Source organism: Thunnus albacares, chromosome 17 (genome assembly GCF_914725855.1).
Source record: "Thunnus albacares chromosome 17, fThuAlb1.1, whole genome shotgun sequence".
NCBI classification, from domain to species: domain Eukaryota; kingdom Metazoa; phylum Chordata; class Actinopteri; order Scombriformes; family Scombridae; genus Thunnus; species Thunnus albacares.
Window position 1 is genome coordinate 4,149,259 of NC_058122.1, and position 15,043 is coordinate 4,164,301.

Here is a 15,043-nt window from a genome sequence, read left to right on the forward strand (position 1 = left end):
ATAGGTAATAACTCAGAAGTACAGGGCTTGCTTAAAAGTGAGTTTTGTACACAAATGTGTTGCTTGAGTGGTGCAACTTTTGCTCCTTGCACATTATGGTTCCAGAATATTTAATGTGAGAAGAAGAAAAAAAAAAGAAACAAATTACCAGAAAGAGAAAGAGGAAGTGGTCTAGGAAGGACAAACAGTGTGAATGTTTCTGTACAATGCGGTTTTTATTTCAGTTTTCTGTTGTTGGCTCTGTCTTTGTACAGAGAAACCGTTGCTATTTGACCCTCATGCATTTTCTAAAATGTCATTCTAAACAACTGTTTTTCTGTATACAGATTTTAGAAGAAGGAGGACTTTTGGAATTCACTTTAAAGATTCTTGACTTTGTTTCATCATAATAGGAACCTAAATCAGAAAAAGGGCAATTTTCATCTCAGCACTTTTCAGCTTATATAATGAGCCATGTCGTGTTTTTTCTTTCCGATAGTCTATCTTCTCCTCACCTCAACTTCAACTGCTTCAGGTCAGTACATTCCTCTGTGTGATGCATTAAAGTGCATTAAGTGTTTACTTCATTTGTAAAATTTTGTGTGTTACGTCTTTTGTGCCTGATAGGTGATCAGATCACATTAGCTGGGCCTGGGTCCACTCGGTGCTCTGGAAGAGTTGAAATCTATCACAACAACGCCTGGGGAACAGTCTGTGATGACAACTGGGACATAAATGATGCTGAGGTGGTTTGCAGGCAGCTGGGCTGTGGGACGTCACTGGAGGCCCCTCAATCAGCCCGCTTTGGTCAAGGAACAGGACAAATCTGGCTTGATGATGTGAGCTGTTCAGGCAGTGAATGGTCTCTAACTGCGTGTCAACACAGTGGATTTGGGACACACGACTGTGGACACGGTGAGGACGCTGGTGTCGTCTGTTCAGGTGAGAAAACATTTTAATCACTTACATGATATACTGTATGTTATAATAATATAAAAACAGACTGATTGGCAGTCTGAGGGGCCATGTGACACAATACTGATCACTTTAATCTCAAAGTGTTACATACAAGGAGACACATAGTTGCAAAATGACTCTTTTCTAATTTAGCAGAAAAGCTACACTGACAAGATTTTTATAAAGTCTGCACAATGTTAAGCTGATGTTTGGGAAAACCAAGCAGTTCCCCAAAGTGGACCAATATAGAAAGTGTTTTTTATTGTTACTGTTAAGAAACACTGTTAAAGGAATTCTCCACTGACAGTCTATCCTTAAAGTATCACCCAAAGAACATTTTCTCCAGTGCTGCAATTTAATTAAAAGTAATAAACAAAATTTAAAGTAATAAACAGTTTGAGACTCAAAGAGGAAAATTTCATAAAAAAGCAAACATTTGATAAAAGTTCAAAGGTACATATTCTGCTTTTTGTGGTTTTCTGTTATTTATATACTGCTGTCGGATGTTTATGTTAAACATGGTCAAAGTTCCAAAACTTGAGATGAACATAAGTAAAAAGTGCTCCCTGCAAGTCAAACACCAGGGCTTCAACCTACCCTGAACACTTCATCTGCATAGTTAACTCTACTTCCTCCTCATGATGAGGTCAGATTTGCTCACAAACGCTGTCTGTTCTGTAGCCTTGGTTGCTAAGGTTACTGCTAAGGTCTTTTCATGTGTTGTTTATGTTGTCCTCTCTCAATCACATTCCAGCTCAAACATGTATGGATGTAATTGATAAGTTTCCATTTTGAGTAAAGAACGAGAAAAAGAAGTGAAATCCTACTGGCACCGTTTTGGGGAGCTAACCAATCAGAACAGAGCGGGCTCATTTGGAGGGGACCTTAAAGAGACAGAAGCTAAAACAGCCTGTTTCAGACAGAGGCTGAAGTGAGGGGCTGCATAAAGGGTCAGTATGAGATAAATTAAACAAAAGAATATGTACAAAAAAGAATATGTACAAATGCTTCCAAAAAAGGGTCAGTGTAAGACCTTTTTAAACTGTAAATTATGCAAAGATATTCCAGGAGAGCCCTAGAATATAAATATGGTATGTAGTAATATGTCCCCTTTTAAAAAAAGAAAGAAAAGATTATCATTTGTGGCAGAACTTTGTTTTTTCTTCTTTCCTCTCCCGTTAATCATGCCTCGACCACTCAGATTTATATGATGACCTATTGGACGGGCCTGACCCCTAAGTTTGGAACCACAAGAATAAATGACTTAAATGTGTATAAAGTAGATAAAATTAACTGCTTACTTTAAGTACATGTACTACTTGTTTAGTTTCACTGAAGTTGGATTTTCAATGCAGAACATTTACGTTTTATTGTCTTTTTTATTGTCTTTTTATTGTCACTGTATATAAAAAGTAAATGACCACGACTCCCCTCAGAACTTGTTAAGAGGCTGAAATATAATAAAGCCAAAAGAGAAGGGAGTGCCTTATACATATATTTTTTTTATTATTTTTCATAATTTATCATGAATCCAATTTAAGGATTGGATAAACAAAGCTTGTGACTTGGTGATTATTTGATAGTTGATGTGTGTCAAATTCTGCCCACAATAGTTGCCTCATGCTAGTTGTGGTTGTTTCACCACTACATGCTCACTGAGCTCTGAAATAAAAGGAAAAGCAAATGTGAATCAATGATATGACACTGAATGCTGTGACTCACATTGATTACTGTGCTATTTTTTTCAGTGGATGTCCCAAAGCCCAGCATCTCCATGAATCCTGCTGGTGAGGTTAGCTGGGGTCAGAACGTCGGCATCACTTGTTCAGTCTCAACTCAAGTTTCAGGTGGAACATTTATTCTGAAGAAGACCTCAGGTTCATACAGACAAACTCAAACATCAAGTAGAAACCCTGCAACCTTCAACATCCCTAATGTGAACTTTGATAATGAAGGATCGTACCAGTGTCAGTATGAGAAAAGCATTTCAAGTCAATCATTCAGCTCCCCCCTGAGTGACTCTGTCACACTCTCTGTTACTGGTAAGATCTTAGTCCTGTACTTGATGTTTTATTCACTTGTGTGTATAATCAATGGAAATCAAGCAACTTAATAAGAGTGCAGAATATAAAGCTCAGCTCAAAGGCAACACATTTAATACTCTTATATTGTGTTGCTTTTTCAGTGAGCTTCCCAAAGCCCAGCATCTCCATGAATCCTGCTGGTGAGGTTAACTGGGGTCAGAACGTCGGCATCACTTGTTTGATCTCGACTCAGGCTTTAGGTGGAACATTTATTCTGAAGAAGACCTCAAGCTCATTCAGAATGACCCAATGGTCAAGTACCAACTCTGCTACCTTCAACATCCCTGATGTGAACTTTGATAATGAAGGATTGTACAAATGTCAGTATGAGATAAGTGGTTCAAGACAAAACTTCAACTCCCCTCTAAGTGACTCTGTAAGACTCTCTATCACTGGTAAGAAAAGCAAATTAATCAATACATTAACTCATAAAACAAACAAGAATCACACAACAGTAGTGCAGCAACACCATCAAATCTGTCTGAAAACATCACAAGATAAAAGTTGAGCGTTAGCGTCATAACAAAACAAATTGTGATGCATTTTGGTGTGTTTTTGCTGTCATGTTTAAAAATTGTGTTTCAAGAGGTTATTGTTAAAAGAACTCAAAAATACTATATAACCAGCACTAGAAGTAATTAGTATTAGTAAGAGTGAAGTCAATCTTAAAATCTCCCTTCAAAATATTTTATATAGCTGCTGAAAAACTAAAGTGACATGTCATTAAGAATATAAAAACCTAAAGAACAAGAGGAAACGGACATGTTTTAGTATAAGGTGAGAAGTCAAACTGCAACTGGAATGTTGCTTAAGTTTCAAAATAGAAATCTTAACAAATAACCAGTCAAATGGTTTCCAAGAAGGTGTACTGCTATTCTTCATTGCTTTGTTTTCTGAGGTGACCCCAGAGATTTCACTGTTTTCCATTGATAAGTGGCTCCCTTTCTGTTGCACACTGCAATATGGAACAATAATGTCCATAAACACCACACACACAAAATCGCATTGTCTTTGTCTGCATTCTGGCAACAATTATATTTGTTTTTTTTTTACTGTTTTGAGTTCAGACTGATCTCATTTTCACCTCTCTGTACAAAGACTTGGAAGCAGTCAAGCTCTATGAAAAGCGATAAAAAGGAAAATTCTTATTCTTTATTTGGATCCTCAGTAGCTGCCACTAAGGTAGCAGCTATATACCTATAACACATAGTTATTTAAAAAACTAAACATTACAACAGATCAGGTTGCTTAATTATTATTAGAAGAAGGCATGTTAGTAAACAGCAAGAAAAATATAAAAGCCCTCTGAATATGTTCAAAAGTATGTTTTTTTTTTATTAATTCTGTCAATTTTTTCTCCTTTCATTATTTTATTAGAATAATAGTATTGTAAAATTCTTAATTGGCATTTAAATGATAATTTTAAAATGTTTTGCCAATATTTATGAATACATAAGCAAACTAATTTTATTTAACATTTATGTTTTTCAAAGCAAATCAGTGTATCGAATAATAATAATCATCAACTAAAAAGTCTATAATTATTCCAGTGCTACACCCCAACTCCAAGTGAAAATCAAAGTATCATCACTTATCCTCGGTTCTTTGTTTTTACCTTCATTTTTCTTTCATTTTTAGAAAAATGCATTGATATTAGTCTTGTGAAATGTTTTTTTTAGAATAATTTAGCTTGAATATCCAGAATTCAGAATAAATCTCATCTTTGCTGATTTAAAAATGTATATTTTTAAAAAATGTATATTTTTTAAATCCTGTGTACCCTTTTTTCTACCCAGTGAGACTGCAGCAGCCCAATATCTCCCTGACATCTCCTAATGGAGAGCTGGTCTGGGGTCCTGAGGGTGCAGAGGTCACCAGGAGTTCCAGCTTTGTCTTCACCTGCTCCATTAACTCCATCTATCGTGAAGGCCATTTCTCTCTCATCTTCTCTGGCTCCAACGTTAATTACACAAAGCCAGCAGTCAACCTCTCAGCCTCCTTTAACTTCCCTGAGGCTGAGTATGAACACCAGGGCAACTATAGCTGTGTTTATGAAGTCACTCTGTCTGGGCAGAAGTTCAGTTCAACAGAGACAGCACCGATTATTGTCATCATTAAATGTAAGTAGACTGTAGAATTTAAGCTATGCATTGATATATTTTATGAACAATAGCTGAATGATACATTTGCCAATGTACCAGAGTCACATAACCTATTTATATTGTTAACTTAAACACAACTAAATATGCTGACTGACCCACTGGTGCTAATTACTCTCCTCACCCTTTCACTATGCACACTGGAAGATAAAGTTTGTGGGTTCACATACATACTGTAATTATCAACCACCGAAGTTTTGGTTCAGGCATGATCTCCTTCCATTTATCCTCCCACCACACCGAAAAGCCTCGATATAAATTAGAGAACAGCATAGAGACACACATACAGAGAAACAGGAACACACAAAACAGAGCGTGGGCGAGCATAAAAACGAAACTAAACAAGAAACAGAAACTGAACTTATGTGGTCTGTATTCTATTGTGTTTACTTACTAAATTTAAAAAAAATACAAATAGACCTTTCAGCAAACAACTGGCTTTATACTGATTTCATGAACTGCTGCGTGCGTAAAGATGGTGGTGACAGTTATTGTTGTTAGGTGAATGGTTGAGTAGTGATGAGAAAAAACGCAGACTGTGCCATGTTCACTGAACCTAGGATAGAGGGTGTTATGTGCTGTACAGATTGTAAAGCCCTTTGAGGGCTGACTTTAATTTACTTGACTGTAATGTTACATAATTGTTTTTCATTGTTTTTTGCCCCAAAACCCCAAAATATTATTTCCTTGTGACCTGGTTGCAAATGTTTGATGGTCTGGCACTGGTCCTTGGCCGGGGGACTGGGAGTGTTAACATCATACATAGTTTCAATGAAGAGATAAAACAGGATGAGGCACAATATATTCGATACTGTCAGACAGAGTGAAGTAAGATATTTTTCTAACCTTAAAAAGCTATTTAAATGGAAATTTAAAAAAAGGGAAAAACTGGATGTTAAGTTAATGAAGCACTTTCCTGGATTAAATATTATTTCGTTAACAGCGGCCAAATGGTCCCTCCTGTACAACACTGGGATCCACCAATTTACCTTATTCTTACACAATCTGTTTACAGTCTGTATAGAGCAGTGGTTCTCAAAGTGGGGTCTGGGGACCCTCAGGGGTCCTTAAGAGAGTTCCAGGGAGTCCCAAGCAAAAAAGGGAATAATTTATTTTCACTGTAATTCCATCCATAAGTAACACAATGACAGAATGTCTGACTATTTTGGTCAAGGGTTTTATAGACTTTCTGTAATAAAACATCTAAAAGCAAAAATCCTATCACATCGGGGACCCTTGGACAAAAAATATCAAATGGAGGTCCATGGTCTATTTTGTGTCAGTTTAGGGGTGCTTGACAGGAAAAAGTTTGAGAACCACTGGTATAGAGGACCTGTCTGCAGACTGTTCTGGAACTAAAGTGCAAGTGTATGCAGAGGATGCAGTTTTGTATAGTCATGAAAGACGGAAAAAAGAGCAAATAAATACCATATAAAATATTTCTAAATGGTTGACTGCTTCCTCATTGCACCCAAACACTACATTACATTAAATTTTTCTAAATGTAGGCCTATGTATTGTTGTTAAGGTGTGTTCACACACAATGAAATCAGTTCTACAAAAAAAAAAAAAAAAAAAAAAAAAAAAAATTCATATACAACTGTGTGAATGACCCAATGTGTTAATCCTGAAGAGGGTTAATGCCTGGGACTCCCCCCAGTCAGTCAGAACTGAAAAATCTTTAGGATGAGAGATGATTGGTTTTCAAGAATGTAAAGCAAGTCCAGTTGCATTTGGATGACTGAGAATGTTGACAGACAACTGCAGGTGAGCCAAACAGTAGTAAAGTACTCTCATAAAAAAGTGTAGAAGTTCTGTCAGTGAAACAATCTTGCAGCAGTTACTTGTGGAGTAAATTATACTTGTAGAGTATCAGGTATGTTTTGAAGAACGAACATAACCTTGACTATGTTTTTTCCTCCTATAGTGCCGTTGTTGCTGCTGATGTCTTCAGTAGCTGCTGGGAGTCTGCTGCTGCTCCTGCTGGTCTTGTTGGTGGTCTGTCTGGTCCGCAGGAGAAGACGACAAGCCAAACAGCCTGTAGCCCTCGCTCTGACTCCAGGTCTGTGCTCACCAGGATACACAATTCCTCAGTTTTCACTACACACTGTCATCCAAAGAATTTTGTGCTTTTAACAAAATGATTTCACATTCATGACACATTTTTGTTCTGATGCCCATGTTCCAGTGGCTGTCAGTGTTGAGAAACATTGCAGCGATGATGAGGATGAGGAGGATTATGAGCAGCCAGAGAGTGATGAAGGTCATGATTATGAAGACATGGACAGGGATGTGAATAACATAAATGCCAAGGAGTTCTGGCACAGTGTAGAGGACGAAGGTCATGATTATGAAGACATGGACAGTGATGTGAATTACATAAATGCCGAGGAGTTCTGTCGCAGTGTAGAGGGCAATGGAGAGGAAGAAGATGATGAAGAAGAAGAAACCAGTGATGATGAAGATGACTATGTAAATGAAGGCCAGTCATTTTGTGAACAAACTGTGGATATTTACAGAGAATAGCAGAATATTTATCAAAATTTCTGAGGTTACCACAGGTCAACAGTATTACAGTGGTTACTATGGATTTAAAGGATAAAAGTGCACAAAAGTGAGAATGGACTTTTCAGTGAAGCAGGAGACATCTTACGTGCAGCAGTTAAACCTTTTGAAATGAAATATATTTGCGTATTCATTGATTGTGGATTTTTCAATGAGAAAGAAGGAGTAGATGTAATTTTAAGGATTTTTTAAAATGATAACTGAAAAATTTTTGTGAACAAAGCATGACAATTTATTATTTCAAGCCTATTAGTGTTTTTATATTTCCTAAAACATGTCTGGGGGGGATCTTTAATCTTATGTCGAATTGCTTGTTATTGTAATTATTGCGTCAAATGATGCATTTTTTAATGATGCATGGCATGATGTTATTAGGGTCTCAGTTTTTTTTTGCTGGGGAATATCTTTGTTGTTGTTTTAAACCATTTGAAGACATAATTTACATACATAAATTGTACATTTTTATTTTGAAATATTGTTTTAAAGGCTACATGTAAAGTGATTAATGTTGAAAACATAGCTTACTTATAGATACGTATTTCATTTAAATACATTTCTTAATGAAGTAATTTGTTTTCTTGCCCATCTCTTTGCACATGCACATACACACACATAACCCTGATATAACCATGGGGAGTCTTAAGCAGGATGGTCTCATACAACCATGAATACTGACTGGGTGGTGTAATAATAGTCCAATAATTTATAGCTGAGGAAAAGGCAGCCATCTTGAACCTCCCTTTCTATTTCTGTTCCTGGCATCCCTTGGTTCACTGACACACTTCCTTATTTTTGCAGTAGCCCTCTTGATGACTCAAAGCTGACTATCTGTCTTTTCTTCAGATTGATGATGTCTTAATCTGTCCCACTTTAGTCAAAATCTTTGTATTCACATCATGACCATAAACAGATAACACATTCCAGTACAACCAAAACACAAAGGGCCCTATTTTAACGATCTAAAGCGCATGGTCTGAAGCACATGGCGCAAGTGCATTTAGGTTGTGTCCAAATCCACGTTTGCTATTTTAACAGCGGAAAAATGGTCAATCCACTAGGCGCATGGTTCAAAGGGGTTGTCATTAGTCTCTTAATTAATCATGGGTGTGTTTTCGGCATAACATACAATAAACCAATAAGAGTGTCATCTCCCATTCCCTTTAAGAACCAGGTGCACTTGCACCTTGGTGGATTGCTATTACGATGGTGCATTTGCCAAGTAGTAAGAGGGAGTGCTTCTCTGCAGAGGAAATGGATCTGCTTGTGCGCAAAGGGAAAGCGCATGATCCATAATGTGCACACTTGCCCCTGCTGCTCCTGAACCCTCCCGTGGCCAGCCCCAGACCACCAGTTTAAGATTCTGTTCATTAATTTGTTGAAATTTATTTTCATTTGTTTTTTGAAAAGGTTATTTATTTAATTACAGCTTTGGCTTCTTTAAAATTGTTTTGCTCAGTCATGGAGTAACAGGTCAAATCAGAGGGGTTTTAATTGCTGAAAGTATGGAAACCTGATCACTGTACTCTCAAAAATGTTAAAGAATATTTGTTAAATATTGTTCATAAATTAAATCATGAATTTTAATCATGTAAAGAATCATCAACACAGTTATCAAGACTTGATCAGCTCTCCAAATTGCTGATCCTGCCGCTGGCAGCAGCTAGAAGCTGTGATGTAAATTACCCTCTAACACCCATTAACAGTATCTTGAAAGCTTTAGGCTTTTATTTTATGTGATTACCCAATCTATTTACAGTAAATCCCTGGTAAATGTTAGTTTTATACTGTACAAAAAAAATAAGATCATGTGATAATAGTTTACACAAACATGATTTTAATAATCATTATTTTATATAAACATTATTTGACAGTAATTACAAGCAACTCTCCCAGTATATTTACAGGCTTTTCCTATAAATGTATGGGGTATACATTATATAAACTTTATTCGACAGTAATTAAAATCAACTCTCCAATTTATTTACAGGCTTTACCCATTAATGTAGAGGGTTTACTTTATATAAACATTATTTGACAGTAATTGCAAGCAACTCCCCAGTATATCTTCAGACATTTCACCTTAATGTGTGGGGTTCTGAAAGTACAAAAATCAGAAGGTCTATGTAAAAGTACCTTTATATCAACTTCTTCTACTGCCATTTTCCAATCCATTCAATGCAGATCCCCGTTGGAGATGTATGAGATTTCAAGATGTTCAATAACCAGAATGTATCGTAAAATTACCTTACTTACTTTACAAAGTAATTTACTATTTTTACAGGGTTATCCTGTTATATGTTTCAGAATTAATGAACCAATAAACGTAAATAAAAAATAAATGTGGGTCTGATGCTGATCAACCCAATAAGAGCTCAAACAGAATACTTTACTAGAATGTATTCATTTTTAAAAATTCATACATGTTATCCCCATGCTCTAAGATGGTTCAAAGCAATGCACTTGAATGTGTTTGTCTGAGTTCTGTCTTTTGTTTCTTCCATCATTGACATTAATTTGATAAAACACTGGTAATTTGTTTGTTTAACTCAGATCCTGTAGTTATTTTATATTTATTTTCATAAAATGTCAGTGTAGGCAAAGATACTGAATACACTGAGATAAAACAGAAATATTATCTCAAAAAGCACAGGCTTACCTCATGCAACCTTTCATCCGTTTTTAGCATTCTAATTGTATTGTATGACATTTTCACAGCATGTGAGTTATTACATAAAAATGTTTGGTCCATGTTGAAATGATACTGAGAAGACAATGACTTAATACCTGTTGTAATGGCCTTTGCTCAACCATTGTGTTATCTCTCTGTGTGTGGCCTATGAACCTATTGATAGGGGCAAGTTTATGCATGTGTATGTACTCTGTCACCAGTTTGAGTTTTAGACCTGTGTGTTAGTGCATGTGTGAAGTTGTCTGTTTTTGTGAGGACCAATTAGAGTCTGTATATCTGTGTGTGTGTGTGTGTGTGTGTGTGTGTGTGTGCAGGAAGGTAGGTAGGTGTGTCGCCTTGTTCGTTCTGTCAACGTCACGTTATTAACTAACATTCAGAAAATTGATTTTTGACATTTGTGAATCAATGCAGAATAATCCATGTCCACATCAAGTTTCCACACCTCCAGAACTCACCAATAATTATGTAATTCAATTCAGTTATAATAACAATAATAATCATAATAATAACCGGTGTGGGAATGCTCAAATTGGCATTATGTTCACTAAAGAATTTTATTGGATTTTGTAAGTAGTCGTGCTGCAGCATTCTGGACTGTTTGAAGTTTGGAGAAGTTATATTGACTGAGACAGGAATAAAGTGAGTTACAGTAATCTAACCAGGATGTAATAAAAGCCTGTATGACAGTTTCCAAACTATTTCTCAAACTATATATATCTAGATATTTTGAAGGTACAGAAAGCAAAGTCTGAAAAACAGGCTCCACCTGGTGGTTTGATGCAAGAAGACAGAGAACCTAAGTGGTGGGAAAAGTGCTCATTGGAGGAGTCTGGACCTATGATAATAGCTTCTGATTTATCTGAGTTTAATGGAAGAAACTTTTGAGAGAGCCAGTTTTTAACATCTGTAAGACAGGATTGTATTTTGACCAATTGTGTTGTGTTGTTGGAGTCAAAGGAGAAATAGATCTGGGAGTCATCCACATAAAAATAGAAACTGATATGGTATTTCTGAAAGATTTGTCCTATAAATGGAGAATAATAAAGGGTCAAGAGAGATGAGAGGTGGAGGATTTTATGTCACATAAATACATTGTTCTGAGTAGTTTTGGGAAGGAGTATTGCATTTTTTGCAGGGTCCAACAAAAATATAGATATAGCTGGGGAGGATCTTGCACTGTTTTAATAAAGTAAAATATAAGATTCAGCTCCCCTCCCAACCCCAATAATTTTCGTACTATCCCTTAGAGCTTGAGAGAATGGTTGATGCCTGAAAGATGACTTTGGGGGCATCCCACATAGTGCCAAATATGAATTCATGTCTTGGGCTGCTGGGTTAAACATTGCAGCTGTTCTGGAAACATAAAACAAATTCCAAACTCTATTTAAATTTTAATTCTAATTAGATGTTCTCAGTTAGTTATTTTAAAGATTACTTTAAAATATTTTACTGGTGTGATTTGGTATAGATTATATATTTAGATTAGATTATAGACTAATTTATGTTATGTGGAGTGGACCCACATGCAGGAGACTACAGGCTGAGCAAGGCTGAGGATTAACCTTATTTTAGGCTCATGCAGGCAAAAACAAAACTGGCAGATCAGAGCGAACAGAATACAGAACAAAGGATCCAACAAAACTGAACTGAACACCAGGGGTCCGTTTCACAAAGCAGGTTCAACAAACTCTGAGTCTAATCCTGAACTCTGAGTTGATCTACTCTGAGATAGGAAACTCTGAGTTTCCGGTTCCAGAACAGCTGATTTGAGTCAGTTTATTCAACTCGGAGTAGTTTCACCTGGAGTTAAGCGCGTGCACCACAACTATAAAAAGCCAGCATCAATGGAGCCCCGATTCAACGAGTCACCATGGCAACGGGGAAGAGGAGGGCGGCGTTTTTCACCCCACTAGAACTAGAAATCTTAATGCGATAATACGGCGAGTTTGAACATGTTTTCAAAAAGAAGTGCAACACCGCTGCAGCTGCAAAAGAGAGGGAGACGGCGTGGGAGAACATCGCTGCTCGGGTCAATGCGTAAGTTTAAATGTAGTCCTTTACAATCACAATAATATTACAGAGGAAAACTGCTTGATTGGTCGCCTATTAATTTATTTCATTTAGGTCCAATCCCGCGAGGGAGAAGCGCACTTGGCAGCAGTTTAGGATGAAATATAAAAACATTGTTCAAACAGGTGAGACCTCGGCATAATCTCATGGGGGTACCTCATTTTGATCATGTTTTACATTGTAAAGTAAATATTAAGTGGCTGTTTGACTGAGCAGCTGTTTTATCCCCAACATAATGCTGGTTTCACACACATAAATGTCTTCTCATCTACATCATGTTCTTTTAAATAATTAAGCCTATTTAAACTAACACAGACTTCTACTCAGCCAACAGAAAGAAGGCAGATGCCCGTAAAACGGGTGGTGGTCCAGCACCGCCACCTCTAACGGAGGCAGAGGAGCTGGCCATAAGCCAGACTATAGGAAGGCCAGTGGCTGGCTCCGACATTGTACAAAAAACTTCCGTTTGCAAAGAAACGCAGCGCAACACACAATATCTGCTGGGATGTGAGAGCATGACTACAATTGGTAATGTTGCAAATGTAAGGACGGATTAGGTTTTGTATGTAGATGATGGACTGTGACGTGAAACGGTACCGCTCAAAAAGATAATTGTCTGGAAATGCAAGAACATCTATGCGCGGTCTGATAACCATCTCTCGACGAATATTTAATTCTCTGCGCAGTAATGCTGCACCTTCATCCACGGGATCGTTATCAAAAGGACATGCCATGTTAGTGAAAAATGTTACTGTGCCTAATGGACTTCTAATATACTGACTCTGATTTTTTTTTTTTTTTCTTTTTAATGATTTTTTTAAATGACAGACGGCAGAACCAGGCTACGCCAAAACTCGCCTGCTGACTGAATGAATGAGGAAATCAAATGGAGTGTGTGGCTCTGAAAGAGGGCGGAGACTGAGAGAAACTCGAGGTTCATTGAGAAAAATCTGGCCCCAACCAGGTTAGGTTCATAGAGTCTGTTACTACGGTAACTGACCGAGAGCTTAAGTTACCCCTCTCTGTGAAACAGGCTAGAGTTATCCCTCTTTCTCTGGTTTGAGTTACCTCCCTTTTTGAAATGGAAAACTCAGAGTTTCCCTCATTTCAGGGTTAACAGACCCTGAGTTTTCACTAAACCTGCTTTGTGAAACGGACCCCTGGACTTGAATACAAACTAATCTAATGAAACAACAAGGAACAGGTGGTAAGACACAAGGGTAGGCTGGGAGCTGATTGGCTGGGGAAGATACAGGGAGCAGGGCGGGGGCAATGAAAGTGATGCAGGGAAGGCGTGGAACACAGGAACACAGACGGGAAATGCAGAGCAAACAGAAAAGCAAAAAACCCAGAAAACACAATATGATCATGCACAAACTGTCTCAGAACTCACATGAACACAACTTAAGTGCACAAGTCACAACAAGCACACACAGCAAAATAAACTTCAACATACATTGCTGTTGACAAAAAACAAAAACATGAATAAATCAGTCTGTCAAGTGGAGTGGCTTGCATAATAAGGCTGCATGAAACAACATAAATTGAACTAAAAGACAACTGCAGCTCTATTTAACAAGTGCTAAAGTTCACTTTAGCACTAGTTAAATATAAATATAATCTGTAACCTCTCTTATCTGTCCTTCTTCCCACTCAGTCCAGTAAATAGGCAGAAAAGCCTAGTGGAGGGACGTAGGCCAGGTTGGGACAGAACCATAACAATTTAATTAATAATTTTTTTTTTAAAACTTAAATGCATGAATAAATATAAAAGATATAAATGTACATACATTATTTGTTTATTATATTAATTTATATACAATTACTAATATAAATGAATAATTATCACCTATTAAAAAGGTAATATTTATCCTATTGGTACGCTCCAACTCAAAATGATTGTATCATCATATGTTGTATATTTTTTTCTGTATATGCTTTAAAAATTAAAAATTAAATACTTTTCTTTAATTTTATGAATGCAACATATTTGCATAAAGATCAGTCTTGTTGTGCATTGCTTTTCAGAACAGTATAGCCTTAGTATGTTCAGAATAAATCATGATCTCATAGTTTCTGGTTTAGAAGTAAGGAATTGTATATTGCCTTTATACTGTTGTATCTTGTACCCTTTTGTACCTAGTGAGACTGCAGCACCTGCTCCATTTCCTCCCACTGTCCCACTGGTGTTTTCTTTCTCAATCTCTCTGGCTGCAACATCATTGAAACCAAGCCAGCCATCAACCGCTCAGCCACCTTTAACTTCCCTGTAGCTGAGTATGAACACCAGGGACACTACAGTTGTGTCTATGAAGTCACATGGTCCACACGGAAGTACACTTCTACACAGTCTACACTGATTAGTGTCAGCATTAAATGTGAGTACACTGTAGAATTGAAGCTAAGCATTGTTGTATTTTATGAATAACAGCTCAATGCTACTGTTCTTAACAACCAGACATCTGATGCTAATTACTAATGTACTGATGTATTGTGAACAAAGCTTAGCTGAATGTTATATCAGATCAGTAAAGTTTTAG

At 37.0% G+C, this 15,043-nt stretch overlaps 1 protein-coding gene across 1 annotated transcript; it reads left to right on the top strand.

Moving 5' to 3' along the window:
• The first annotated feature begins 208 nt into the window (after positions 1–208).
• Positions 209–7,799, top strand: LOC122967204 (deleted in malignant brain tumors 1 protein-like). The gene is made up of 7 exons (XM_044331730.1): positions 209–514; positions 607–921; positions 2,685–2,978; positions 3,122–3,415; positions 4,817–5,140; positions 7,107–7,241; positions 7,368–7,799. The coding sequence occupies exons 1-7, from the start codon at positions 454–456 to the stop codon at positions 7,703–7,705; spliced, it is 1,761 nt and encodes a 586-aa protein (XP_044187665.1). The 5' UTR covers positions 209–453; the 3' UTR covers positions 7,706–7,799.
• Positions 7,800–15,043: the final 7,244 nt, after the last annotated feature.